This window comes from Balaenoptera acutorostrata, chromosome X (assembly GCF_949987535.1).
Source record: "Balaenoptera acutorostrata chromosome X, mBalAcu1.1, whole genome shotgun sequence".
Taxonomy (NCBI): domain Eukaryota; kingdom Metazoa; phylum Chordata; class Mammalia; order Artiodactyla; family Balaenopteridae; genus Balaenoptera; species Balaenoptera acutorostrata.
Genome location: NC_080085.1, coordinates 42,950,563 through 42,978,440, shown reverse-complemented (window position 1 = coordinate 42,978,440; position 27,878 = coordinate 42,950,563). Strand labels below are relative to the sequence as shown.

The window sequence follows — 27,878 nt, the reverse complement described above, 5'->3', positions numbered from 1 at the left end:
CTAGGAGGTGACACAGAGAGGGTTACTGCAGTAGGTGAACGTTGCAAGGTTAGTTGTGGGTGCGGAGCTTGATCTTTACTTTTGTCAGCAGGGTTTCGAGTGGCATTTCTGAGGAGGCGGGGCCTGGAGAGGGTTGGGGGCGGGCATTTGGCTAAGGGGCGGGCCTGGAATGTTAGTCAAGGAGGTGGAGTCTATAAGCGTACTGCGGTAGCGGCTCGAAAGGTCAGGAATAGGTTGAAGTTTATAGGCTGATTGGAGGACGGGGCCTGGAATCTTCAGCAGCGGAATCCTGGAGTAGCACCCTGCAGGGTGAGCCTAACGGTTTAATATGAGGGGCGGGATCTGCGTGTTATTAGAGGGAGGTAGGAAGGTCTTTAGGATTATTCAAATAGCTGGTCCCAGGGTTATTAGCTAAGAAGCCGGGATCAGGATGGTCATTCGGGTGGCCGGAGCCTGAATGATTACTTGAGGGTCACTGCCTAAGTAGTAAATGGTGAACGAGGCCCGGATGAGTTCAAAGAGATGAGGCTAGAATGTATATATAGGGGGATAGGCCTATGCTGTTTCATTGGAGGGTCATTAACGGTTTTCTTAGCCTCTTTCATCCTTCAGCCCTTCAGTGTTGGAATGTAAGGACAATAACATCATGGATAGTCACTTGTCCCAATATCCCCTTGCCTCCCAGCCAGAGTTCCTAGCATGGCAAATAAAGTCGGTTTTTAAAACCTTGTGTACTTTTGGGAAGCTTGAACTGTCCATCCTGCCAAGACTTCCTTAATGAATCTTGGGTTCCTGGATGGGGAGAGAGGGTGGCAGAGAAGGATGGGTGCTGCAGGAGAGCAATGGACAGGGCCAGCTGAGAATCCAGCACAAGCCTTGAGTCAATATTGGATGTCTCTCCATTTATTTAGGTCGTCTTTAATTTCTTTCAGCAATGTTTTGTAGTTTCCAGAGTACAGTTTTCAAACTTCTTTTGTTAAATTTGTTCCAAAGTATTTTATTGTTTCGAGGCTGTTGTAAATGGAATTATTTTCTTAATTTCATTTTTGTCTATAGAAATACAATTGATTTTTGTATATTGATCTTCTATCCTGTAACCTTGCCAAACTTGTTTATTAGTTCTAATTGTTTTTTTAGTGGATTCCTTAGGATTAATTTGCAAATAGAGATGGTTTTACTTCTTTCTTTTGTTAAAAAGAAACAACCAGCCCAAAATGGAGTGACTTGTGCTAAGCCCCACTGATACATAATAACTAACCTAACTGTAGTTTCAGGCTATCCTACATTTGAATTTTAAGCCAATCAGTCTGTGATTTTTCCTGGTCTGCACTAGTGAGGTAATCTGCCTAAAACACCCTCCCCTCTCTTCCCCCTAAGGGAGGGTGACCTTGCCAGAAATAATTCACTCTTTTAACTTCCTTGTCCTTCCTTTCTTAACACTTTCCAATCCGGACGCCTTTTATATCTTTTTCTTGCCTACTTTTCCTGGCTAGATCTTCAAGTACAATATTGAATAGAAGTAGCAAGAGCAGACATTGTTTTTTTCCAGATCGTGGGTGCAGAGTATACAGACTTTCACTATTAAATAGGATCTTATCTGTTTCATGGACCCACTGTTTCTGATAAGAAGCCTGCTTGTAATCTTATTGGGGTTACCTTGTGTAATAGATGATCAGTCATTTTTCTCTTTGTTCTTTCAAGTTTTCTCTTGGGATTTTAACATTTTTGACTATGATGTGCCTAAGTATCTATCTCTTTGTACTTTATCCTGGTTGGAGTCAGTTAAGCTTCTTGGACATGTAGATTAAAGTTTTTTTCATGAAATTTAGAATGTTTTTAGCTGTTACTTCTTTGGAATTTTTTTCTGCTCCTCTCTCTGTCTCCACTTCTTCTGCTACCCCCGTTACACATATGTTGGTGCTCCTAATGGTGTCCCATATTTGTCTGACGCTCTGTTCATTTTTTCTTGATTCCTTTTACTGTCTGTTCTGCAAATTGCATAATCTGTATTGCCCTCTCTTCTAGTTCACTGCTCCTTTCTTCTGCTAGACCATATCTACCTTTAGCCCCTCTGGTTAATTTTTCATTTTGGTTATTGTACTGTGGATGAAAAACTAATCAGTCAATCCAAGAAAGAAATGGAAATTTTTATTCAAGCCAAATTTGAGGGTTATAACTCAGGAACAGCATCTGAGAAAGCTCTGAGAACTGTTCCACCCCTTAGAAGTCAAGGCACAGTTATATGTTTTTTGAGAAAGAGGGCTGTACATCAAATGATGTATTTTTTTTAAAGACAGGGATTCCTTTTTTTTAAAATTAATTAATTTATTTATTTTTGTCTGTGTTGGGTCTTCGTTTCTGTGCGAGGGCTTTCTCTAGTTGCGGCAAGCGGGGGCCACTCTTCATCGCAGTGCACTGGCCTCTCACTATCGCGGCCTCTCTTGTTGCAGAGCACAGGCTCCAGACGCGCAGGCTCAGTAGTTGTGGCTCACGGGCCTAGTTGCTCAGTGGCATGTGGGATTTTCCCGGACCAGGGCTTGAACCCGTGTCCCCTGCATTGGCAGGCAGATTCTCAACCACTGTGCCACCAGGGAAGCCCAAATGATGTATTATTGATGGTTTACATAATCCATATCTAAGCATCATCATGATAGGTCATGTTACAAGATCAAGAAGGAATATTATCTTTTAAGGAGTTGTCTTGTTGATGCTGAAACCTGCACACCTGGTCTGATTAGATTAGAACACAATCGCACCTCAGATGGGATTCAAACCCAGCCAAAACTCAGATTGAGACTTGAACCCATGGGCTGGGACTCAAACCCACTGTCTTTTAATTAAAGTCATTCAGCTCAAGTCAAGACTTACTGAAGCTCAGGTTCTTTATGTCTCAGCACAGAAGGAATTCAGCAAGAGTCAAAGCAATAGGCAAGAAGTAGACTTATTAATATAGGACTCTTGTGAGGGATACAAGTGGGCAGGCAAGGGGGCTCTGCCCCAAGAAGGAAAGTAGGTTTATTTAGGGAGATAGATATACACTCCATAGACAGAGTGTGGTCCCAAAACATGGGGTGGTTAGTTTTTATGGGCTTGGTAATTTCATAGGCTAACAAGTGGGAGGATTATTCCAACTCTTTGGGGAAGGAGTGGAGATTTCCAGGAATTGGGCCACCGCTCACTTTTTGCCCTTTTATAGTCAGCCTCAGAACTGTCATGGTGCCTGTGGGTGTGTCATTTAGCATGCTAATATATTACAATGAGCATATAATGAGGCTCAAGGTCTACTGGAAGTCAAATCTTCTGCCATCTTGCACCTAATTGGTTCTAAGTAGTTTTTGTCCTATCCACAATGGCTATATCATTTTTTATTTTTTGGTTGTGTTGGGTCTTCGTTGCTGTGTGCAGGCTTTCTCTACTTGAGTCGAGTGGGGGCTACTCTTCATTGCGGTGCATGCGGGCTTCTCATTGTGGTGGCTTCTCTTGTTGCGGAGCACAGGCTCTAGGCACGTGGGCCGCAGTAGTTGCAGCACGCGGGCTCAGTAGTTGTGGCTTGCAGGCTCTAGAGTGCAGGCTCAGCAGCTGTGGCACCCAGGCCTAGTTGCTCCACAGCATGTGGGATCTTCCCAGACCAGGGATTGAACCAGTGTCCCTAGCATTGACAGGTGGATTCCCAGCCACTGTGCCACCAGGGAAGTCCCTGTTGTTCTTTTAAGGTTTGTGCCCTGCCCCCTTCCCTCCTGTTTCAATGCTGCTCTTTATGGTTGAGCAGGTATTCCTGCTGATGGGAGAGGTTTGGGCAATGCATAATGCAGATACACAATGCACAATGCAGATGCACAATGCACAGTGCGGGGAGAGAAGAGGCCAAAGGGCAGAGAAGAATTTTTATGTTTAAATTTTCCTTGTCTTGCCATGAAATATGAATTATATTTCACAGTACTTTTCAGCTCCTGGATTTCCATTTGGTCGTTTTGTAACTTTACTTCTTTATTGATGTCCTCTATTTTTGAGATACTCTTATACTTTTCCTTCCGTCTTTTTTTTTTAATTATATTTTACTTATTTTTTTATACAGCAGGTCTTTATTAGTCATCAATTTTATACACATCAGTGTATACATGTCAATCCCAAACGCCCAATTCATCACACCACCACCATCACCCCCCCGCCAGTTTCCCCCCTTGGTGTCCATACGTTTGTTCTCTACATCTGTGTCTCAATTTCTGCCCTGCAAACCATTTCATCTGTACCATTTTTCGAGGTTCCACATATATGCGTTAATATACGATATTTGTTTTTCTCTTTCTGACTTACTTCACTCAGTATGACAGTGTTTAGATCCATCCATGTCTCGACAAATGACCAAATTTCGTTCTTTTTTATGGCTGAGTAATATTCCATTGTATATATGTACCACTTCTTCTTTATCCATTCATCTGTCGATGGGCAATTAGGTTGCTTTCATGACCTGGCTATTGTAAACAGTGCTGCAATGAACATTGGGGTGCATGTGTCTTTTTGAAATATGGTTTTCTCTTGGTATATGCCCAGTAGTGGGATTGCTGGATCATATGGTAACTCTATTTTTAGTTTTTGAAGGAACCTCCATACTGTTCTCCATAGTGGCTGTATCAATTTACATTCCCACCAACAGTGCAAGAGGGTTCCCTTTTCTACACACCCTCTCCAGCATTTGTTGTTTGTAGATTTTCTGATGATGCCCATTCTAACTGGTGTGAGGTGATACCTCATTATAGTTTTGATTTGCATTTCTCTAATAATTAGTGATGTTGAGCAGCTTTTCATGTGCTTCTTGGCCATCTGTATGTCTTCTTTGGAGAAATGTCTATTTAGGTCTTCTGCCCATTTATGGACTGGGTTGTTTGCTTTTTCATATTGACCTGCATGAGCTGTTTATATATTTTGGAGATTAATCCTTTGTCCATTGATTCGTTTGCAAATATTTTCTCCCATTCTGAGGGTTGTCTTTTCATTTGTTTATGATTTCCTTTGCTGTGCAAAAGCTTTTAAGTTTCATTAGGTCCCATTTGTTTATTTTTGTTTTTATTTCCATTACTCTAGGAGGTGGATCAAAAAAGATCTTGCTGTGATTTATGTCAAAGAGTGTTCTTCCTATGTTTTCCTCTAAGAGTTTTATAGTGTCCGGTCTTATGTTTAGGTCTCGAATCCATTTTGAGTTTATTTTTGTGTATGGTGTTAGGGAGTGTTCTAATTTCATTCTTTTACATGTAGCTGTCCAGTTTTCCCAGCACCACTTATTGAAGAGACTGTCTTTTCTCCATTGTATATCCTTGCCTCCTTTGTCACAGATTAGTTGACCATAGGTGTGTGGGTTTATCTCTGGGCTTTCTGTCTTGTTCCATTGATCTATGTTTCTGTTTTTGAGCCAGTACCATATTGTCTTGATTACTGTAGCTTTGTAGTATAGTCTGAAGTCAGGGAGTCTGATTCCTCCAGCTCCGTTTTTTTCCCTCAAGACTGCTTTGGCTACTCGAGGTCTTTTGTGTCTCCATACAAATTTTAAGATTTTTTTGTTCTAGTTCCATAAAAAATGCCATTGGTAATTTGATAGGGATTGCATTGAATCTGTAGATTGCTTTGGGTAGTATAGTCATTTTCACAATATTGATTCTTCCAATCCAAGAACATGGTATATCTCTCCATCTGTTGGTATCATCTTTAATTTCTTTCATCAGTGTCTTATAGTTTTCTGCATACAGGTCTTTTGTCTCCCTAGGTAGGTTTATTCCTAGGTATTTTATTCTTTTTGTTGCAATGGTAAATGAGAGTGTTTCCTTAATTTCTCTTTCGGATTTTTCATCATTAGTGTATAGGAATGCAAGAGATTTCTGTGCATTAATTTTGTATCCTGAAACTTTACCAAATTCATTGATTAGCTCTAGTAGTTATCTGGTGGCATTTTTAGGATTCTCTATAGTATCATGTCATCTGCAAACAGTGAGTTTTACTTCTTCTTTTCCAATTTATATTCCTTCTATTTCTTTTTCTTCTCTGATTGCCATGGCTAGGACTTCCAAAACTATGTTGAATAATACTGGTGAGAGTGGACATCCTTGTCTTGTTCCTGATCTTAGAGGAAATGCTTTCAGTTTTTCACCATTGAGAATGATGTTTGCTGTGAGTTTGTCATATATGGCCTTTATTATGTTGAGGTAGGTTCCCTCTATGCCCACTTTCTGGAGAGTTTTTATCAGAAATGGGTGTTGAATTCTGTCAAAAGCTTTTTCTGCATCTATTGAGATGATCATATGGTTTTTATTCTTCAATTTGTTAATATGGTGTATCACATTGATTGATTTATGTATATTGAAGAATCCTTGCATCCCTGGTATAAATCCCACTTGATCATGGTGTATGATCCTTTTAATGTGGTGTTGGATTCTGTTTGCTAGTATTTTGTTGAGGATTTTTGCATCTGTATTCATCAGTCATATTGGTCTGTAGTTTTCTTTTTTTGTAGTATCTTTGTCTGGTTTTGGTATCAGGGTGATGGTGGCCTCATAGAATGAGGTTGGGGGTGTTCCTTCCTCTGCAATTTTTTGGAAGAGTTTGAGAAGGATGGGTGTTAGCTCTTCTCTAAATGTTTGATAGAATTCACCTGTGAAGCCATCTGGTCCTGGACTTTTGTTTGTTGGAAGATTTTTAATCACAGTTTCAATTTCATTACTTGTGATTGGTCTGTTCATATTTTCTGTTTCTTCCTGGTTCAGTCTAGGAAGAATTTGTCCATTTCTTCCAGGTTGTCCATTTTAATGGCATAGAGTTGCTTGTAGTAGTCTCTTAGGTTGCTTTGTATTTCTGCGGTGTCTTTTGTAACTTCTCCTTTTTCATTTCTGATTTTATTGATTTGAGTCCTCTCCCTCTTTTTCTTGATGAGTCTGGCTAATGGTTTATCAATTTTGTTTATCTTCTCAAAGAACCAGCTTTTAGTTTTATTGTCCTTTGCTATTGTTTTCTTTGGTTCTATTTCATTTATTTCTGCTCTGATCTTTATGATTTCTTTCCTTCTACTAACTTTGGGTTTTGTTTGTTCTTCTTTCTCCAGTTCCTTTAGGTGTAAGGTTAGATTGTTTATTTGAAATTTTTCTTTTTTCTTGAGGTAGGCTTGTATAGCTATAAACTTCCCTCTTAGAACTGCTTTTGCTGCATCCCATAGGTTTTGGATCTCCGTGTTTTCATTGTCATTTGTCTCTAGGTATTTTTTGATTTCCTCTTTGATTTCTTCAGTGATCTCTTGGTTATTTAGTAACGTATTGTTTAGCCTCCATGTGTTTGTGTTTTTTACCTTTTTTTCCCTGTAATTCATTTCTAATCTCATAGTGTTGTGGTCAGAAAAGATGCTTGATATGATTTCAATTTTCTTAAATTTACTGTGGCTTGATTTGTGACCCAAGATGTGATCTATCCTGGAGAATGTTCCGTGCGCACTTGAGAAGAAAGTGTAATCTGCTGTTTTTACATGGAATGTCCTATAAATATCAATTAAATCTATCTGATCTATTGTGTCATTTAAAGCTTCTGTTTCCTTCTTTATTTTCATTTTGGATGATCTGTCCATTGGTGTAAGTGAGGTGTTAAAATCCCCCACTATTATTGTGTTACTGTCGATTTCCTCTTTTATAGCTGTTAGCAGTTGCCTTATGTATTGAGGTGCTCCTATGTTGGGTGCATATATATTTATAATTTTTATATCTTCTTCTTGGATTGATCCCTTGATCATTATGTAGTGTCCTTCCTTGTCTCTTGTAATATTCTTTATTTTAAAGTCCATTTTATCTGATATGAGTATTGCTACTCCAGCTTTCTTTAGATTTCCATTTGCATGGAATATCTTTTTCCATCCCCTCACTTTCAGTCTGTATGTGTCCCTAGGTCTAAAGTGGGTCTCTTGTAGACAGCATGTAGATGGGTCTTGTTTTTGTATCCATACAGCAAGCCTGTGTCTTTTGGTTGGAACCTTTAGTCCATTCACGTTTAAAGTAATTATCGATATGTATGTTCCTATGACCATTTTCTTAATTGTTCTGGGTTTGTTTTTGTAGGTCCTTTTCTTGTCTTGTGTTTCCCACTTAGAGAAGTTCCTTTAGCATTTGTTGTAGGGCTGGTTTGTTGGTGCTGAATTCTCTTAGCTTTTGCTTGTCTGTAAAGCTTTTGATTTCTCCATCGAATCTGAATGAGACCCTTGCCGGGTAGAGTAATCTTGGTTGTAGGTTCTTCCCTTTCATCACTTTAAGTATATCATGCCACTCCCTTCTGGCTTGTAAAGTTTCTGCTGAGAAATCAGCTGTTAACCTTATGGGAGTTCCCTTGTATGTTATTTGTCATTTTTGCCTTGCTGCTTTCAATAATTTTTCTTTGTCTTTAATTTTTGCCACTTTGATTACTATGTATCTCAGCATGTTTGTCTTTGGGTTTATCCTGTATGGGACTCCCTGCGCTTCCTGGACTTGGGTGGCTATCTCCTTTCCCATGTTAGGGAAGTTTTCGACTATATAATCTCTTCAAATATTTTCTCTGGTCCTTTCTCTCTCTCTTCTCCTTCTGGGACCCCTATAATGCGAATGTTGTTGCGTTTAATGTTGTCCCAGAGGTCTTCTAGGCTGTCTTCATTTCTTTTCATCCTTTTTTCTTTATTCTGTTCTGCAGCAGTGAATTGCACCATTGTGTCTTCCAGGTCACTTATCCGTTCTTCTGCCTCAGTTATTCTGCTGTCGATTCCTTCTAGTGTAGTTTTCATTTCAGTTACTGTATTGTTCATCTTTGTTTGTTTGTTCTTTAATTCTTCTAGGTCTTTGTTAAACATTTCTTGCCTTTTCTCGATCTTTGCCTCCATTCTTTTTCCGAGGTCCTGGATCATCTTCACTGTCATTATTCTGAATTCTTTTTTCTGGAAGGTTGCCTATCTTCACTTCATTTAGTTGTTTTTCTGGGGTTTTATCGTGTTCCTTCATCTGGTACATAGCTCTCTGCCTTTTCATCTTGTCTGTCCTTCTGTGAATGTGGTTTTTTTTCCCACAGGCTGTAGGATTGTAGTCTTCTTGCTTCTGCTGTCTGCCCTCTGGTGAATGAGGCTATCTAAGAGGCTTGTGCAAGTTTCCTGATGGGAGGGACTGGTGGTGGGTAGAGCTGACTGTTGCTCTGGTGGGCAGAGCTCAGTAAAACTTAAATCCACTTGACTGTTGATGGGTGTGGCTGGGTTCCCTCTCTGTTGATTGTTTGGCCTGAGGCAACCCAACACTGGAGCCCACCTGGGCTCCTTGGTGGGGCCAATGGCGGACTCTGGGAGGGCTCACGCCAAGGAGTACTTCCCAGAACTTCTGCTGCCAGTGTCCCCGTCCCCACAGTGAGCCACAGCCACCGCTGCCTCTGCAGGAGAGCCTCCAACACTAGCAGGTAGGTCTGGTTCAGTCTCCCCTGGGGTCACTGATCCTTCCCCTGGGTCCCAATGCACACACTACTTTGTGTGTGCCCTCCAAGAGTGGAGTCTCTGTTTCCCCCAGTCCTGTCGAAGTCCTGCAATCAAATCCCACTAACCTTCAAAGTCTGATTCTCTAGGAATTCCTCCTCCTGTTGCCAGACCCCCAGGTTGGGAACCTGACGTGGGGCTCAGAATCTTCACTCCAGTGGGTGGACTTCTGTGGTATAAGTGTTCTCCAGTCTGTGAGTCACCCATCCAGCAGTTATGGGATTTGATTTTACTCTGATTGCACCCCTCCTACCATCTCATTGTGGCTTCTCCTTTGTCTTTGGATGTGGGGTGTCTTTTTTGGTGAGTTCCAGTGTCTTCCTGTCGATGATTGTCCAGCAGCTAGTTGTGATTCTGGTGTTCTCGCAAGAGGAAGTGAGAGCACGTCCTTCTACTCTGCCATCTTGGTTCAGTTCTGGAAGTCAGAGTTCCTAAATTCAAGGTGTTGTTAGGGCTACATTCCTCCTGGAGGCTCTAGGGGAGAATCAGTTTCCTTGCTTTTTCTGGTTTCTAGTGGCCACCTATATCCCTTGGCTTGTGGCCCCTTCTTCTATCTTCAAAGCCAGAAGCATAGCATCTTCCAATCTCTTTCTCTTTGCTCCTGTCATCACATCACTTTTTCCTCCCTTATGTCTTTATACATGATTTCTTACTTCTTTGAACAAATTTAATAGCTGTTTTTGAAACCGTACACCTCAGACTGGAACTCAAGTCCAGCTGAAACCCAGATTGGGACTTAAACCCACTGTCTTTTAATTGAAATCACACAGCTGGTCTCAGGACTTAATGAAGCTCCGGTTCTTTATGTCTCATCGCAGAAAGAATTCAGTGAGAGACAAAGTGATAGGTAAAAAGTGGATTTATTTAGAGAGATACACATTCCATAGACAGAATGCAGTCTGTCTCAAAAGGCGAGAGTGGCCCTGAGAGAAATACACTCCACAGACACAGTGTGGACCAGCTCAGAAGGCGAGAGGCCCTGAAATATGGGGTGGTTAGTTTCTTTGGGCTCAGTAATTTTGTAGACTGAGTGGGAGGATTATTCCAACTATTTTGGAGAAGGGGCAAGGATTTCCAGGATTTGGGCTAACACCTACTTTTTGGCCTTCTATGTTTAGCCTCGGAACTGTCATGGTGCCTGTGGGTGTGTCATTTAGCATATGCTAATATATCAAAATGAGCATATAATGAGGCTCAAGGTCTCTTGGAAGTTGAATCTTCTGCCATCTTGGACCTAGTTGGTTCTAACCAGTTTATGTCTTATCCTCAACTGGTATGCCATTCTTTTAAAGATTGTGCCCTGCCCCCTTCCTTCCTGTTTCACGTTGAAGTCTTTATCTGTTAGGTCCTACATTTGGGCCCTCTAACAGTTTCTGTTTCCTGTTCCTCCTGCTCCTGCCATGTATGGGTCACATTTTCTTGTTTCTTTGCATATTTCACTGAACATTTTAGATAATATATTATAGCAACTCTAGATACCGATCTGCCCATTTTTGTTTTCTTGTGCTTGTTTATTTGTTTAGTGACTTGACTGGACTAATTTAGTCAAATCTATTTCCACCTGATGTCCTTCTTCAAAGGGTTCAGGCTTGGGCATGAGCACAGTCACCCTGGGATGGCCTTGCTTTTATCCAGGCTCTCTTTGTTTCTTTCCCTGATCTCCTGGTTTAATTTCTGGCTGGTCTGCCTGTATTGATACCACACCTAGCTTAACCGGTACTAATTTTTTACAGTACCCTGGTGCATAATTTTTTCCAGTTAACCAATTAAAGTCTTATTCAATTAAAGTCAGGCCCCTTATTCAATTAAAATATGGGGTAGTCTTTTTTTAAATCTTTTTTTTAAATTGAAGAATAGTTGATTTACAATGTTTCCGGTATAAGTATGGTGTAGTCTTTGAGAGCAGTCTTTGTGGCTTGCTTTGACCCTAGAAGGATTCTTCTTAGCTGTTTCTCTCTGTTTTGCTTGTTGCTATCTTGGAGATACCAGCCGCCTCTTAATTGCTCATAAAGCCCTTATTCTTTAACTTCTTGACTTTCTGTCCAAATAAAGTCAGTCCCCTTAAGGAGAGCTATTAAACTGTCTGTTCTTTGTACTCCCCCTCAAGAGCTGGGGGTGGATCAGAAGCCCACTTCTCTTGGAGTGACTGACACTCCTCTTCTATGAGCAGGATGCTGGGGAGGTTATATCCCTTGGCATTATCTGCTTGTCTTTCCCAGTGTGGAACCCCCACTCTAACAGTAAGCTGTGGAGTGGGCAATTGGGGCCCAGTATACTTGGTCTGCCACACTGGGGTAAAGCTTCCACCCTAAGAATGGGGTCTGGGTGGTAGAAGAGAGCGCCACACCTCTTAGTCATGCGTTCCCAGAATAGAGCTTCTGTAACATGGGGCTGGAGGAGATGAGACATGCTGGTAGCCTACCCCTCATGAGGAGAAATCACTGCCCTAGACTGGGAGCTGGAGGGAGAGAGAGCCCCATGTTCTTGGCCACACTGTCCTGGAGTAGAGCTTCTTTTTGTCACACTGAGCTGGGGTGCAGGGAGGGAGCAAGTCATGGCTCAAGAGCCAGACTCTTGGTGTTCTTACAGTGATTTATTGGAGTTTCTTGAACAAATGTTTCTCCATTTCCTGTATGCCCTTATGCAATTCCCAGAGACTTTAAAGTGTTGTTTTAAAAAATAACTTTCACTAGTTAAGGTTGCTTTGTTGAGGATAAGGTCTACCAAGCTCCTAGTGCTACTATTCTGTAAGTGCTTCTCTATTTTTTAAAAAAGTGAAATATACCTAATAGAGAAGAACATGCATACAACATACATGAACAGTTTGACAAATTGTAAAATCAGTACAGTACCTGTGTGACTCTCACCATGTTAAATAAGAGAACGTTATTAATTTCCCAGAAATCCCCTACATATTCCTCAAATTGCTTTTTCCATTTAACGAAATATTGTAGCTATTGTTCCTTGTCAAGCCATGAAGAATTTTTAAACCTTTTTAGTAAAAGTATAACATACATTCACTCATTAGCATACAGAACATCCTGCCCCAATTTTCCATTCTTTCCTTCAGATCTATTCTTAGAAATGGAGTCATTGGGTCAGGGAAGGCATATATATTATTATACTGACCCTGATAAATGTTGAATCAATTTGTGCCCCTATCAGCAGTGTATGAACGTGCCCATTTTCTTCCATCTTTAGTAACTCTGGGCATCATCCATAGTACTTACTGTTTTGTGATCTTGGCCAACTCAGTTACCCTCTCTGTGCTGCAGTTCTCTTATATGTAAAATGGATTTTTAAAATAGTTCCTACCTCACAGAATCCTTTGGAGGACTAAACGAGTGCTTAGTTGGGCAATTGGCATAGAGAACTTACCACAGAAGTATTTGTCATTTTTACTTTTGGTCTTTACCAATGAGTTAAATGAAGAACATTTTATTATTTATTTATTTGCATTGCTTTGAGTATTAGTGAGGTTGAGAATCTTTACATGTGCTTCATGGCTATTTGTATTTCCCATTTCGTGAACCACCTAATTATGTCCACTGCCCATTTTTCAGTTGGGGGTTGCTTGCCTTTTATAGTTATTGAACTACAGGAGTTCTTTGTGTATTGAGTACATTGTCCCTATACCTTTGATATACATTACTTTATTATTTTTTTTAATTTTTGGCCACACTGCATGGCATGCGGGATCTCCCCGACCAGGGGTCGAACCCATGCCCCCTGCAGTGGAAGCCAGAGTCTTAACCACTGGACTAACAGGGAAGTCCCTATATTACTTTTTGTTTTTTTAATTTACTTTAGCTGCATTGGGTCTTCGTTGCTGCACGTGGACTTTCTCTAGTTGCGGCGAGCGGGGGCTACTCTTCATTGCGGTGCGTGAGCTTCTCACTGCGGTGGCTTCTCTTGTTGTGGAGCACGGGCTCTAAGCGCACAGGCTTCAATAGTTGTGGCACACAGGCTCAGTAGTTGTGGCTCGCGTGCTCTAGAGCACTCAGTAGTTGTGGTGCACAGGCTTAGTTGCTCCGCAGCATGTGGGATCTTCCCAGACCAGGGCTCGAACCCTTGTCCCCTGCACTGGCAGGCGGATTCTTAACCACTGCGCCACCAGGGAAGTCCCCCTACATTACTTTTTTAAAACATAAATTTTGTCATGTCACATAACCTTCTCATGACTCTCTCATCACATGCAGCAGAAAGTCCTAAGCCTCGAATTCCTTGCTACCCATGACCAAACCACTGCACATCACTCCAGCTTCGCTTCCTGCCATCTTTTAGAAAGCTTTTAAAATCTTCAGCCCCTCTTAGAAGTGGCATCATGTACAACTAATCCCCTTCTGTCTTCTCAGCCACCCCTTCCCACAGCCCTGTTTGTCTACAGCCATAACCACACTCGTAACCATGGGTTTTCCCCATAATCCTATATGAGTACCTTGAAGGAAGGGCATGTAACAGAGTAGGTGCTCAATTAATGTTTATTCAATGAACAAAAGAATAAATGGTTGAATTTGCAAAACTTTCATATTCTTCCTTCATTGCATGGCAAGCAAATACTTTTCTCAGTGCTTGTATAGAAAAAAATTCCTGATTTTGTTTTCAGAATGAAGGAAAGATAGGGAAAAAAGTATCTTTTCTCCCATTACATTTTCACCACGAAGTTTTGCATCAGGACTTGGCATGAGCTCTGTGGCACATGTCAGGAGTGAGTCAGAGACCAGGTGTGAACCAACCCAGAAGGCAAGACCCTCAGGGACCTCTGGCCCTAGCCTGTGTAAGCCTGTATTGTGCACACTATCTCAGGTGGCTGCTTCAGGAAATGGGTATCACTTCAGCCATGGACAGTTTACCTCCCAGGCAATGTTCACATCATTAGTAATAAGATATAATATTGTGAACCCTCTGATATGATGTGATGAGAAGGGCACATCACCTTTGTGTCATTCTTGCCAGGAACCCATAACCTCAGCCTAATTGTGAGAACTCATCAGACAAGCCCAAACTGAGGGACATTCTACAAAATAACTGAACTGTACTCTTCAAAAATGTTAAGGTCATGAAAGACAAGGAAAGACAGGAATTTTCACAGGTTGGAGGAGACTTAAAAAGGCATTACCAGGGCTTCCCTGGTGGTGCAGTGGTTAAGAATCCTCCTGCCAATGCAGGGGACACGGGTTTGATCCCTGGCCCGGGGAGATGCCACATGCTGCGGAGCAACTAAGCCAGTGCGCCGCAACTACTGAAGCCCCCACGCCAAGAGCCCGTGCTCCACAACAAGAGAAGCCTGCGCACCTCAACGAAGAGTAGCCCCCGCTCGCCACAACCAGAGAAAAGCCCGTGCGTAGCAACAAAGAGCCAACACAGCCAAAAATAAAATAAAATAAAATAAAATTTTTAAAAAAGGCATTACCATTACATGCAAAGTATGATCCCAGATTGAATCCTGGAACAGAAAATTATCATTTAGTTAATTGTATTGCATCAATGTTAATTTCCTGATTATGATAATTATACTATTGTTATATAAAATGTTTAGGGGGGATCTGGATATATAGGGACTCTCTGTACTATTTTTTCAACATTTCTTCTAGTCTAAAAGTATTTCAAAATAAAAATTTAAAGTTTTTGTTGTTGTTGTATATTTTGAAAACCAAGATGGCTTCTCCCTTGAGATACCAGGGCCCATCCCAGGATGCCCAGGGCTTGTAAGCCTCAAAACAGGGCCACAAAATTGATTGAATATTGGGCTTCCTGTTTTCAAGAGCAACCTCTGACCCACCATACTATTCTACTTTCCAAACATTGTGACTATGTCCCCATTTCATTTAACTATATGTATAGCTTCATATTTAAAGGCTCTAGTATATTCGTTCCACCCAAACCATGTGCTGTAATTCATTTAGCCTTTTTAGCCCTTTTGTTGTTCATTTAAGTGGTCTTCAAGCTTTTGTTACAATAAATAATACTCTGATGAATCTCATATAAAAATACTTTTGCACATCTTGGATGATTTCCTTGGGATGAATTTTTAGCAGATTTGTAGTATTCTTTCTTGTGACTATTTGTTTAAGTATCACTCTTCTACTTTACAAACTCTTGAGACAGGAGTCTGTCTCATTAATCTTCTGAGGGCTTAGGACCTGGCTCTCACAACATATTTAAAGTTGGTAGGAACTACTTTTTTAAAAATCCGTTTTGAGTGTCATTGTTCCCCACTAGACTTGGAGCCTCTAGAGAGGAGGCCAGACTATTTTATTAATACAGTTGACCCTTGAACAATGTAGGCATTAGGGGCACCGACCCAGCACAGTCTAAAATCCCTATATAACTTTTTTTTTTTGGCTGTGTTGGGTCTTCGTTGCTGTGCACGGGCTTTCTCTAGTTGCGGCCAGTGGGGGCTACTCTTCGTTGCAGTGCGCGTGCTTCTCATTACGGTGGCTTCTCTTGTTGCAGGGCACGGGTTCTAGGCACGCAGGCTTCAGTAGTTGTGGCACGTGGGCTCTGTAGTTGTGGCTCACGGGCTTTAGAGTGCAGGCTCAGTAGTTGCGGCGCTTGGGCTTAGTTGCTCCGCGGCATGTGGGATCTTCCCGGACCAGGGCTCGAACCCGTGTCCCCTGCATTGGCAGGTGGATTCTTGTTTTTTTGAATTTTATTTTATTTATTTTTTTTATACAGCAGGTTCTTATTAGTTATCCATTTTATACATATTAGTGTATATATTGTCATTCCCAATCCCCCAATTCATCACACCACACCCGCCCCCGCAGGTGGATTCTTAACCACTAGGCCACCAGGGAAGTCCCTAAAATCCCCGTATAGTTTTACAGTCTGCTCTCCATGTTCTGCATCCTCGTATTCAACCAATCTTGCATCATGTAGTACTGTAGTAGGTTATTTAGTGAAAGATATCCATGTGTAAGTGGACCCTCACAGTTCAAACCCGTGTTATCTAAAGGTCAACTGTATTTGAATCTAGAGTTTATCCACTATTAAATCTGTCATCTTGTAGGTACCACTTACATGTCTATTATTTATTATTGCACACAACTGGCACTCACAGATTTTTTCTTTCTTTTAATAAATTTATTTAATTTTATTTATTTATTTTTGGCTGCGTTGGGTCTTCGTTGCTGCACGCGGGCTTTTCTCTGGTTGCGGAGAGCGGGGAGGGCTACTCTTCGTTGCGGTACGTGGGCTTCTCATTGTGGTGGCTTCTCTTGTTAGGAGCATGGGCTCTAGGTGAGCAGGCTCAGTAGTTGTGTCTCGCGGGCTCTAGAGCGCAGGCTCAGTAGCTGTGGCGCACAGGCTTAGTTGCTCCGTGGCATGTGGGATCTTCCCAGACCAGGGCTCGAATCCTTGTCCCCTGCACTGGCAGGCGGATTCTTAACCACTGCGCCACCAGGGAAGCCCAGATTTTTTTCTTTTTTCTTTTTTTAAAAAATGATTTATTTATTTATGGCTGTGTTGGGTCTTCGTTTCCGTGCAAGGGCTTTCTCTAGTTGCGGCAAGCGGGGGCCACTCTTCATCGCGGTGCGCCGGCCTCTCACTGTCGCAGCCTCTCTTGTTGCGGAGCACAGGCTCCAGACGCGCAGGCTCAGTTAGTTGTGGCTCACGGGCCTAGTCGCTCCGCGGCATGTGGGAGCTTCCCAGACCAGGGCTCAAACCCGTGTCCCCTGCATTGGCAGGCAGATTCTCAACCACTGCGCCACCAGGGAAGCCCAGATTTTTTTCTTAATGATTTATTTTACCTACATTTCCCACACCAGTAGGGCACAGTAACGTGTACACAGTAGGCGACCAATAAACGCCTACACGAAGGAGTGACGACTTAGCAAGAAGGAAGCCACCTTCTACCACGCCTACCTTCCCCAAGAACTACATTTCCCTGTACGCTTGGCGCCACGCACTCTTGTGACGTAAAAAGAACGGCAATTACTTCCTACTGCCCCTATCCGCCTTCGCCTGGGGGTGCCACAGTGTTTCTTAGGAAAGGTAGTTGAAGCACTGGTGGTCAAGCCCCAGCAAAGCGAGCGCAAACTACACTTCCCAGCAAGCAGCACGCCGGCCTGGGAAGAGGGGAAAATGGCGGACGCCAAAGATGGTGTTTTGCGGCCTGCGGGAGCCTTCAGTGCCCCAATTTCATTCAGCTTCAATCGCACGTCCGCCCGGAGACGGCTGGCGGGAGACGCGGCTCCGGAGAAGGATTTCTTGAAGACCGAGAAAGGGAGGGAGCTGCAGAGGTGAAGCGCTGGGTGTTTCATCCCTTGGAACGCGGTGCGGTGGGTGCCTGCGGGAGGGTGGAATCTTGAGTTGATTGTCTTGGTGACAGTGGCCTGGGAAGTCTGAAGCACAGCCGGAGAAAATCCGTGGAGCTCAGAAGGAGGGAGTTAGTAGGGGAGGTGGGGAAATTGGACCTGTTGGCCGAGGGGATTGAGAGGAGAGGATGTATTCCTGAGAGGGAGTGTCTTTAGGCCTTGAGAACCCTGAGGAGCGTGCGTTCTGAAAGAAGGAAAGGAGGGGAGAATGACGGGACTCCTAGTGTCCCAGGTGAAGCGATGGGGCTTCTCCCATACGGGGAGCAGGATAGAGTGGCAGATTCAGGTTGTGGGAGGCGATCGTCAGCTTAATTCGGAAAGGACAGTCTGAGGGAGGGACTTCCAGAAGAGAATCAACCATCCAGGAGGCTGGTGTGGAGCCTGGAGCTGGGGAGAGAGTCTGGGCTGAAGATGATGATTTTTAGGTCATAGTGGAAGCCACGGAAGTGGGTCTTGGGATGAACAGAGGGTCCAGAACTGAGGACTGATTCCTCGAAGGCACTGACATTTAAGAGTTGGGGGTGGGGGAGAGGATCCAAAGAAAGCACCACCAGAGATATAACAGGAGAGCCAGCCAGGAGAAGGGAGGGTGTAGTCAATGGGGCTGGGGGTGTGTTTGGCTCTTGTGTTTCTTCTGAATGAAGGGTTGTGGCTCAGAACTCACTGATTGTGCTACTCTCCCAACTTCACCCCCTCTGTGTCCACATCAGTGTGCAGCCCTCAGAAGCCCCCAAGGAACTTGTCATCCCGTTGATCCAGAATGGCCATCTCAGGCAGCCACCGACCCAGGCCCCTGGGCCATCCACACATACTGAGGTCTTGGTGGATGGGATGCTGTCCCAGGCTGTGAAGGAGCTCATTGAGGGTGAGTGATCCCTCCTTTGCCTTGCCCTAGTGAAGGAAGAAGGGGAGGAAAATGGAAGGATAGGGTGGAACCTCATTGCTCCCTCCCATTCTTCTTTAGAATCCACGAAGTCTCTGGAGGAGAGAGAGAATGCAGGTGTCGACCCCACGCTCGCTATCCCCATGATCCAGAAAGGATGCACCCCCAACGGGGAAGGGGCAGACAGCGAACCCCAGGCTGAGACAGTGAGCTGGCCCCTGGCCTCCCTCCTTCCCCAGTCTCTCACTGCCCTGTCTGCCAGGACTTGCGTCCCTGCACACAGCAGGCAGAGTCTGTGTGTGTACTAAAGGCCTGCTGCCTCGCCCTGCCTCCTTCCATCCTTTTTGGAAGCATTAACAAATGAATCCAGATACTGAGGTGTGAAAAGATACTTGGATTCTGGGATTATCTGAAGGAGATGAGCAAAGGGAACAGGAAATGTAAAGATCCTGAGGGTAGACTCTGCCTGGAGTGTTTGAGGAACATCAAGGAGACCAACGTAGCTGGAGTGGAATGAGTGACAGGGAAGGGTAGTAGGTGAGGTCAGAAGTGGGCCATGGTGAGGACTTGGGCTTTTACTCTGAGTGGAATGAGAGCCATGGGAGGGCTCTGAGCAGAGAAGGGACAAGACTTATGATTTGACAGGCTCTCTCTGGCTGCTATGAGCAGAACAGACTAGTAAGCAGAGGCAGAGGCAAGGAGAGCAGCAGTCCAGGCTAGAGGTGATGGAGACTCAGATCAGAGTGGTAGGAGTGAGGCCGGGAAGACAGGTAGGGTTTAGTGAGAGGGAAGAGGAGGGTGAGTGCTCCTAATGGCAGCAACCACCCAGACAATGGCATGGTGGCAGAAAATCGGTATGGTGTGTGTCCATCAGTGACAATCTGTGGTGTGTCTAGAGCGAATATAAAGAATTGAGGGAGTGATGATGGGAGGTGATAACAGGAGAGGTGAGGGATGTGTCCACAGAAGTAACCAAGTCTGTCTTTCATACCCATGGACCCTACTTTTCACCTCTTTGTTCACAATTTTTTGGCAATGCTTGTTTGGGTCCTAGTTCTCCTATAGCCCCACACCAGAGAGACTCTTTCAACTGAACTGTTCTCATCAGCCTTCAGACATCCTCTGGTATCTTTCATCTTAAAAAGACCTTCACTTCACTCTCCATCCTGTTCCAGCTTTGGCCTCCTTTCTCTAATTTTCCCTCCTCTCAGAGCCTTCCGCATCTCAGTTGATCACAGTTCCATCCATCCTTCCTCTTCAAAATACATCCAGAATATGACCACTTCTCACCATCACCACTACCACTTCTCTGGTCTGAGCCACCAGCATTTGTCATCTGGACTATTGCAGTAACTTCCTCACTCATCCCCCTGTGGCTGCCACCCTATCGTGCCCCTCTTTGCCTCCACATCTGTTTCAGTCAGATTGACTTTCACAATTCTCTCCACACATAGAAGATCTTGTCCTGCCTCAGGGCCTTTGCTCTTACTGTTCTCTTTGGAGGACTCTTATCTTCAGGGTTCCCTCTGTCTCTCCTTCTGGTCTCTGCTCAAATATCAACTCAGTGACACTCCTTTCTTCAGCCCTCTGCATCCCCTTAACCTGCTTTATTTTTCTTCATATGACTTATCACTACCTGGCATATCATGTTTTATGAATTTTATTTATTCTGTCTCCACAACTAGAATGTAAGCCACACAAAGGGCAGGAGTTTTTGTCTATTTTGTTCACTGGTTTATCCCCAGCACCTAGAACAGTAGCTGGCACAGAATAGGTGCTTTATAAAGATTTGTCCAAGGACTGAACATGGAGGAATAAAGTGAGGGATGGCAAGAAGAAATAAAAATTCACCCTTGAGCTGACTGGAAAAGAAGTCTCGAGGGTCACCCAGTGGGTGATAGCAAGTACACTTCAGAGGGCCCACTGTAAGCCAAGCCTGACCGTCCTTCCTCTGCCTAAACCCATAGGTGCCGGAGGAGGCTGATTATGAGGCAGTCCCTGTAGAGGCCTATGGGCTGGCCATGCTGCGGGGCATGGGCTGGAAACCTGGCGAGGGCATCGGCCGTACCTTCAATCAGTGAGTTTCTAGGGTAGGGGCAGGGGACAGCAGACGGGCCAGGGAACAGACCCCCATGGTTACCGCCCACCTAGAACCATCCAGGCAGGGAGAGGGCACATTACCACCCTATGTATTTCAGTAGCCCCTTCCACTACTGTTTAAGCCTCCTATTTGCCCTTTGAAACTCCATTAAGAGATCCTATTATGTAAAGATTGCCTCTCTGGGCATCAGCTTCCTCATCTGAAAAATGGGGATAATAACAGTACTGACTTCCCAGGGCTGTTGTGAGAGTTAAGTGAAATGATACACATAAAGCACTTACAGCAGGCCCTGGCCCCAGATAAGCATAGGCTAAACACTTGCTATTATCATGATCATACAGATTACAATCTGTTCTCCACAGTTCTAAACTGTAAAGAATTCTGAAAACCAAACTTTTTTTTTTTTTCATAAACTATTTGGCAGCCAAATGTGAACTGAATTGACACTGTTTCTCTTGCTTGGTATGAATAGTCATGGTTTCCCCTGTAGAAAAGTTAGTATATTTGGTTATTGGGATCTGCCTCATATCCCACTGTAAATACTGTGTCATAGATGTTATACACCATAGGTTATTAGGTTGAACCAAATAAAATTGCCATTTCTGCAGGTCAGAAATAGTCCCTAATATGAGATTGGGAAGGATACTCTCAAACATATCGATAGGTTGGGATTTGGGTGGTGGTTGGGGGTAGGGCTGGGGAACGGAGCACTGAAGACCGATGCATCCCCCCAACAAGCCCATATTCTGTGTTCCCTGCAGAGTGGTGAAGCCCCGTGTCAACTCACTGAGGCCCAGAGGGTTAGGGCTGGGCGCCAACCTGACTGAGGTCCAGGCCCTGGCCCCCACCGGCCCCCACCACCTGCTGAGGCCAGATGAGGAGCCAGAGAAGGATAAGGAAGACCAGCCTCAAGGACTGGCGCCTGGAGGAGCTGTGGCGGTCCTTTCTGGCCCTCACCGAGGCCTCTATGGGAAGGTAAGGAACCAAGATGTGCCTGGAGCCCAAGACAGGCAGCAGGGAAAATTGACATGAGGGTCAGAGGGAGGCAGAATTGGGTTTGGGGTATAAAGGCCGGAAGTCCTTGTCTTTCAGGACTGCCTGGCCTGCCGCCTCATTCAATAACTCAGGACTACTTGCTGGGCCTTTCTGAGCCTCAGTTTTCAACTAAAAGGGAGAGAATGCCATATGCCACAAGTCCCTGAGGATTACATACTTAAAGTGTATCCAAGCCCCACAGTCTGCTGGGAGAGGCCCAGGGGTCAGGCCTATTAGAGGGAAGGGTGGACAGCGTGGTCCTAGGAACGTGGGTCAGGTCCACTCACCTCTCCCCCCCAACACCTTAGGTGGAAGGCCTCGATCCTGACAATGCTCGGGCCATGGTCCGTCTGGCTGTGGGGAGCCGCATGGTGACGGTTAGTGAGTACTGCCTGCGGCCTGTCTCCCAGCAGGAGTTTGACAAGAACTCCTTGGATCCAAGTGAGTGAGCCTCTTAACCTAGCTGGGGGAGTTGGAGAAGTATTCCTGGGGCGGGGGGTTAGATCTGCAGAGGGGCAGGACAGTGGTCTGCCTGGCAAGGATGACTTCTGGTCAGAGTTAAGAGGTAAGAGTGAACATAGTGGTTTATTCAGTTTGATTGAAGAGAGGTTGATCTAGTACCCTTGGGTCTTTAGCCTCTTTCTGAGGAGGAAGGAACAAGTGTGGAAACCAGTTCCTACCCTTGGGATGTCTTTGTCTCTTTGGGGTGGTGAACCTCTCTTTTGCTAGGGACTGAGAGCAGCTAGGACTAGGGCATGATGGGGAGAAAGGCATTCTAGGCACGTCAGTAGGATGGATCAGTTTGGCACGTAGAAGATGGGAGCCGACAGCCCTCCAGGACTCCCTAGCCCGCCCTAGGCAGTTGACTCAGGTAAGCGCCGACAGGACGGGCTGGGGTGGTTGAGCAAGGCTTCCTGAAGGAGGCTGAGACAGCTGAAAGGAAGGGGAGAGCATTCTAATAGCCCAGGCAAAGGCTTGTTGGTGAGACGGGCACTTTGGCAGATGGGAGGTGGCCTGAGGCTGAGGTGTGGCCTGGAAGGGAAGAGAGGGAGACATTGAGGTTGTTTCCTGGTTCTCTCCACACCCGCTTGAACAGGCCAGGTGAGCAAAACTTCCCCAAGGCAACAGAACGGAACAACCTCGTCATGGAAGGCCCTTCAGCATCAGGACCTCCACGTCCGGCAGGAGGACTCAGCGAGGAAGCGGAAACACCATCCAGACCGGTGGGACTCTGAGCATCTCAGATGGGGGTAGGGGACAGGGCTGTGGGGAGGCTCCAGCAGTCAGAGAAGGCTTCTAGGGCAAGGCACGTGCCTAGAAGGAACTAGGAATGGCATTATGAGTGGGTTTTAAGACATCGGCGAAGGTGGGATGACCAGAATGTGCCTCTGATAAGGAACTAAGCCTGGTGTTGGCCCCGCTCCACAGACAGGATGCGCCTGCAGCCAAGAGTGAGAAAGCAGCTCCCAGGAGTCAGCACTGGCTGCACAGGGACCTGCGTGTGCGGTTTGTGGACAAGCTGCACAAGGGTGGCCAGTATTACAACACCAAGGTGAGAGCCCCGCACCTGGGTCCGCTTCCTCCCCAGGGACTGGGCCCACTTAGCTCTCTAACATTCTCATGTCCCCTGACCCTTTCCCCAGATGACAATCGAAGATGTCCTGAGCCCAGATACCTGTGTGTGTCGGACAGATGAAGGCCAGGTCCTGGAAGGTGAGTCTGAGGGATGGCCATTGGGTCGTTATCACCCTGGAGGCTGACTGAGACGGCTGTCTTGGGCCAAGAGCCTGGCCCAGGCAAAGGCGGGAGGTTGGACAGAGTTAAGTTTTTTGCAAGGCCCAGCATCCTCTAACATATCATTAGACGCTTCCATGATGGTGAATATCTGGGCCCCACTTTCCTCTTCTGCAAAATTAGCATGGAGATAACCTATTTCTCCCTCTTATAACTGGTGCCTTGTAGGGATGTGTGTAAGCTCCCCGTGCAGGGCAGGGCATACAACGTGCCCACAATAAATGGTGTCTGTTATCACCCCCACCCATCATCATCATACATAAATGCTCCCTTTATTACAACTATTGCCAGGAACTGCTCCTTAGGTTTCCTCCTCTGTGAAATGGATGTGGGGGCCTCGCATCTGTCAACAGGCACAGAGTGGCACCAGGGAATACAGGAAAGGCCCTTCTGACAGGACCCTGACTGGGCTGGCTCTTGCTGCGGGCCTCACTCCCCTCTCCTTATCCACAGGCCTGAGGGAAGACATGCTGGAGACCCTGGTCCCCAAGGTCCAGGGCAAGCGGGTGATGGTGGTTCTGGGGCCATGGGCTGGAAGGGTGAGTCCAAGACCTGGGAATGGGCGCAGAAGCACTCAGGGAATGTCCCTGAGTCTGAGTTGGCCTTGCTGACTCCACCCGCCCCTACTCTAGGTGGGCCGCCTGCTGGACCGGGACAGAGAGCAGAGCCGGGCTCTTGTACAGCTGCAGAGAGAGAGTCGGGTGGTGGAGCTTCACTATGATGCCATCTGCCAGTACGTGGGCCCCAGCGACTCGGAGGACTGACCTGTGGACACACTCCCATCCCCCAGGTTGTTACCAATCCCGTACAGTGTGAAAAGCCTGCCTTTACGAAGGTGGGGGGTGGGTCATGGTTCCGCCCTCCACTTGCAGTGCAGCCCTGGGACAGGATGGACCAGAAGGGAGGCTAGAAACAAACCCAGTGTTTACCAGAAGTTAGTATATAATAAAAACCAGTTCAAATGCTTTGTAACACGAAGAGATCATAAATGGTGTGCTGAGCTGTGAGTGCAGATGGGAGCCGCGCTGATTGAGCTGGGAACCAGTCTTTTCAGCCCCACCGCCTAGCTTGGGCTGCTCACCAAGTGGAAGGATCCATCCGCTCCCGAGCTCACTATCAGAGTCCAGAAGCTATGAACACTGTCCCCGAGCAGAGACTAGGGATTCTGGAACACCACATCTCTGGACAACTTTCTGAGCAAGAATCTAGCAGGCTCTGCTTTTACTTTTGGTCCAGAGCAGATGCCCAGAGGATATCTTGAGCCTGTGACAGGAGTCAAGTGGAAGGGAGGCTTCTCCCCACCAATGGGACGTGTTAGCACTACTTTCCAGAGGAGCCAGTTAATCTCGGGGCCCCCGTTTTAGTCCCAAAACTTTGAAGGTGAAAAAGTTTTGTCTGTCTCGGGTAGAATCTCTCTGGTTGCTCCAGGTAACTGGATTCTCAAAAAGGTTATCCTTTTTCCATTAAAGGGTTCCAGAGAATCCTTTTTCCTGTTTAATGGCCTAACATACAAAATCAACAAGGGAAGAAAAAAAAAAATCAGGGGAAGTCAGAACTTTAGGCACAAGTGTTTCTAAATCATCCCCAGTCACTAAGTCATTGATGTAATTAATGGTATTTGAGTTAGATCTAGGCTTCTGCTATAAACTCCTGATGCTTCAGAACACAGCACAGCTGTGGAGAATTTAAACCCTTCCCCCTCAAGCAGGATAATAAAGGTGAGCTTCTGTCCTTGCCAAGCAGAGGCAGACTACCCTTTTGAGCCAAAATGAGCAGGTATAGAAAGACAGTGAGTTGGCCAGATCAGTGTGCCCAGTAAGGTAAGGGATGATTAGAAAACCTTCCAGTATAGTAACCCCAATATGAGGGACACTTACACAGACCGATTTACTTTTTTTTTATCGTCCCTGCTTAATTCCAGAACTCTGTTTTCAAGATTAGCCAAACAGGGTTGTTAAGGCAGATACCAGAGAACAAACCCCCACCACCAGTTGCTCGTTCTTGAGTCGTCATCGTGATTGCACACGCTGCCCTGGAATTCCAGGCTGAGTTGTATTTTTAGTCTTGGGAAGGGTTAGGGGACTTCCCTGGTGGTCCAGTGGGTAGGACTCCACGCTCCCAGTGCAGGAGGCTCATGTTCCTGGTCGGGGAACTAGATCCCACATGAGTGCCACAACTAAGAAGCCCGCATGCCACAACTAAAAGATCCCACATGGGGCTTCCCTGGTGGTGCAGTGGTTAAGAATCCGCTTGCCAATGCAGGGGACATGGGCTCGAGCCCTGCTCCGGGAAGATCCCACATGCCGCGGAGCAACTAAGCCCATGTGCCACAACTACTGAGCCTGCGCTCTAGAGCCCGCGAGCCACAACTACTGAAGCCCGCGCCCCTAGAGCCCGTGCTCTGCAACAAGAGAAGCCACCCAATGAGAACCCACACACCACAACGAAGAGTAGCCCCCGCTCGCCGCAACTAGAGAAAAGCCCACGCGCAGCAACAAAGACCTAATGCAGCCAAAAATAAAAATAAATAAATAAATTTATAAAAAAAAAAAAGATCCCATGTGCCGCAACTAAAGACCTGGCGTGAGCCAAAAATAAATAAATAGGGCTTCCCTGGTGGCGCAGTGGTTAAGAATCCGCCTGCCAATGCAGGGGACACGGGTTCAAGCCCTGGTCCGGGAAGATCCCACATGCCGCAGAGCAAATAAGCCCGTGCGCCACAACTACTGAGCCTGTGTTCTAGAGCCCGCGTGCCACAACTACTGAAGCCCACGTGCCTAGAGGCCGTGCTCCACAACAAGAGAAGCCACCACAATGAGAAGCTCACACACCGCAATGAAGAGTAGCCCCCGCTCACCGCAACTAGAGGAAGCCCGCACGCAGCAATGAAGACCCAACGCAGCCAAAAATAAAATAAATAAAATTTAAAAATAAATAAATATATAAATAAATAAATAAATATTTTTTTAAAAATCTTGGGAACGGTTGGGAGTTCTAGAGGTTCCCTATTTGGCACACCCAGAAATCAGTTTCCTATGCTGTTACGTGCTTCACCCAGTCAAGAAGGCCGCCTCCTTTCTCCAAATCATAATAAATCCATCTTGGTAATGCCCTTGAGAAGGACAGAAAGCTCCTCGGGGAATCGCCCCGGTCCCATGTGTCTGCCCTGCAATGTGGCATAACCTGGCAGTTTCAGACAAATCCCTCCATCTCCTCTGTGCACCATGACACTTAAAACAGATCTTTCATCAGATCTGATTTCCTGGAGTTAATGTTTCTCCTGAGCCTGCCTTTGGAAATGGGGCCTGAAGTTCTTGCATATGGCCCTGTGTCCAGAAGGCCTAGCCCTCGGCAGAGCACCTGGTCCCCCCGGGGCAGATCATTGGGGCTTTACATGCTTCCCCTGAGAGGATCCCTCCTGATCCCTCAGTTTGAGGACAGGGCTCCTTACATTCCGGGAAGCGTAGACAATATCAGGAAGCTTTCCCAATCTGCCCCTTGTTCACTGTGTACAAATACCCTTTGAGTCTGTGCAGTTTTCTCAGCTGCTGTGCTTGCTGCCAGTGTTGCCCCTTCGGCAGTGGTTACTGCAACGACAGCTTCTGTGAGCCCATGAACTCTCCACAGACCACTCACAAGCCGGGGACCATGACCCGTACAATTTGTCCAGACTGGCTTCTTCCACATCACAGGGTCTGAGCAAGATGTGGGTGAAAAAGCATCTGCCTCTTCTGCCAAGTCTCCAAAAGTTTCCCTGGCAGGGTGCAACCTCTGTTAAAAAACTGTCCAGACACTGAACCAGGAATGTGTGGCAGCAGACTCAAGAAGCAGCTTCTCTGCCTTTTGAGAGAGAAGTGAATTATTTGGGTGATTGGGACTACTGCGTGGGGCTGAGTTTGGTGGCAGAAATATACAGGTAGGCCCTTCATTTCTGACGTTGCTTCCTCAGCCGGGGAATGCTCCCCTCCACTCCCACACTGGGGCCTCTTAATCTCTATGTTTGTAGCATCAAGCAGAGAGAGAAAGTATCCAACAACTTGGAAAGCTACGTCCTCACCAGGTTACCCCTATTGCTCCAATTCATTCAGCAGGCATCTGTTGAATCCCTACTGTATGCCAGATACTATTCTGCATGCTAGGGATACAGTAAAGGGTAAATCATTCATTCAACAAGTGTTGAGTCTCCATTCTATGCCAGGCATGATTCTAGCTACTGAAGATTTAAAAAACACCATGAAC

At 45.5% G+C, this 27,878-nt stretch overlaps 1 protein-coding gene across 7 annotated transcripts; it reads left to right on the top strand.

Annotated features, from left to right (window-relative positions):
• The first annotated feature begins 175 nt into the window (after positions 1 to 175).
• Positions 176 to 26,258, top strand: GPKOW (G-patch domain and KOW motifs). Of its 7 annotated transcripts, none has more exons than XM_007182662.3 (12): positions 176 to 309; positions 17,562 to 17,751; positions 18,537 to 18,691; positions 18,791 to 18,915; positions 20,677 to 20,786; positions 21,572 to 21,785; positions 22,154 to 22,286; positions 22,942 to 23,068; positions 23,274 to 23,397; positions 23,489 to 23,558; positions 24,093 to 24,178; positions 24,272 to 24,611. In XM_007182662.3, exons 2-12 carry the CDS (start codon positions 17,594 to 17,596, stop codon positions 24,401 to 24,403), a joined length of 1,434 nt encoding a protein of 477 aa, XP_007182724.2. In that variant the 5' UTR covers positions 176 to 309; positions 17,562 to 17,593; the 3' UTR covers positions 24,404 to 24,611. The 7 variants fall into 7 exon arrangements, 6 of the variants coding, with proteins under 6 accessions (XP_007182724.2, XP_007182721.2, XP_007182723.2 ...); XM_007182659.3 differs by having other exon boundaries at positions 178 to 309; positions 17,278 to 17,751; XM_007182661.3 differs by having other exon boundaries at positions 210 to 309; positions 17,281 to 17,751.
• The last annotated feature ends 1,620 nt before the right edge of the window (positions 26,259 to 27,878 follow it).

Coding starts and splice junctions, on each gene's coding strand:
- GPKOW (XM_057538343.1), top strand. CDS start 17,594: ATGGCGGACGCCAAAGATGGTGTTTTGCGGCCTGCGGGAGCCTTCAGT. Junction 21,786..22,153: donor ACCGAGGCCTCTATGGGAAG/GTAAGGAACCAA, acceptor CCAACACCTTAG/GTGGAAGGCCTCGATCCTGA. Junction 23,069..23,273: donor CGGAAACACCATCCAGACCG/GTGGGACTCTGA, acceptor CCCGCTCCACAG/ACAGGATGCGCCTGCAGCCA.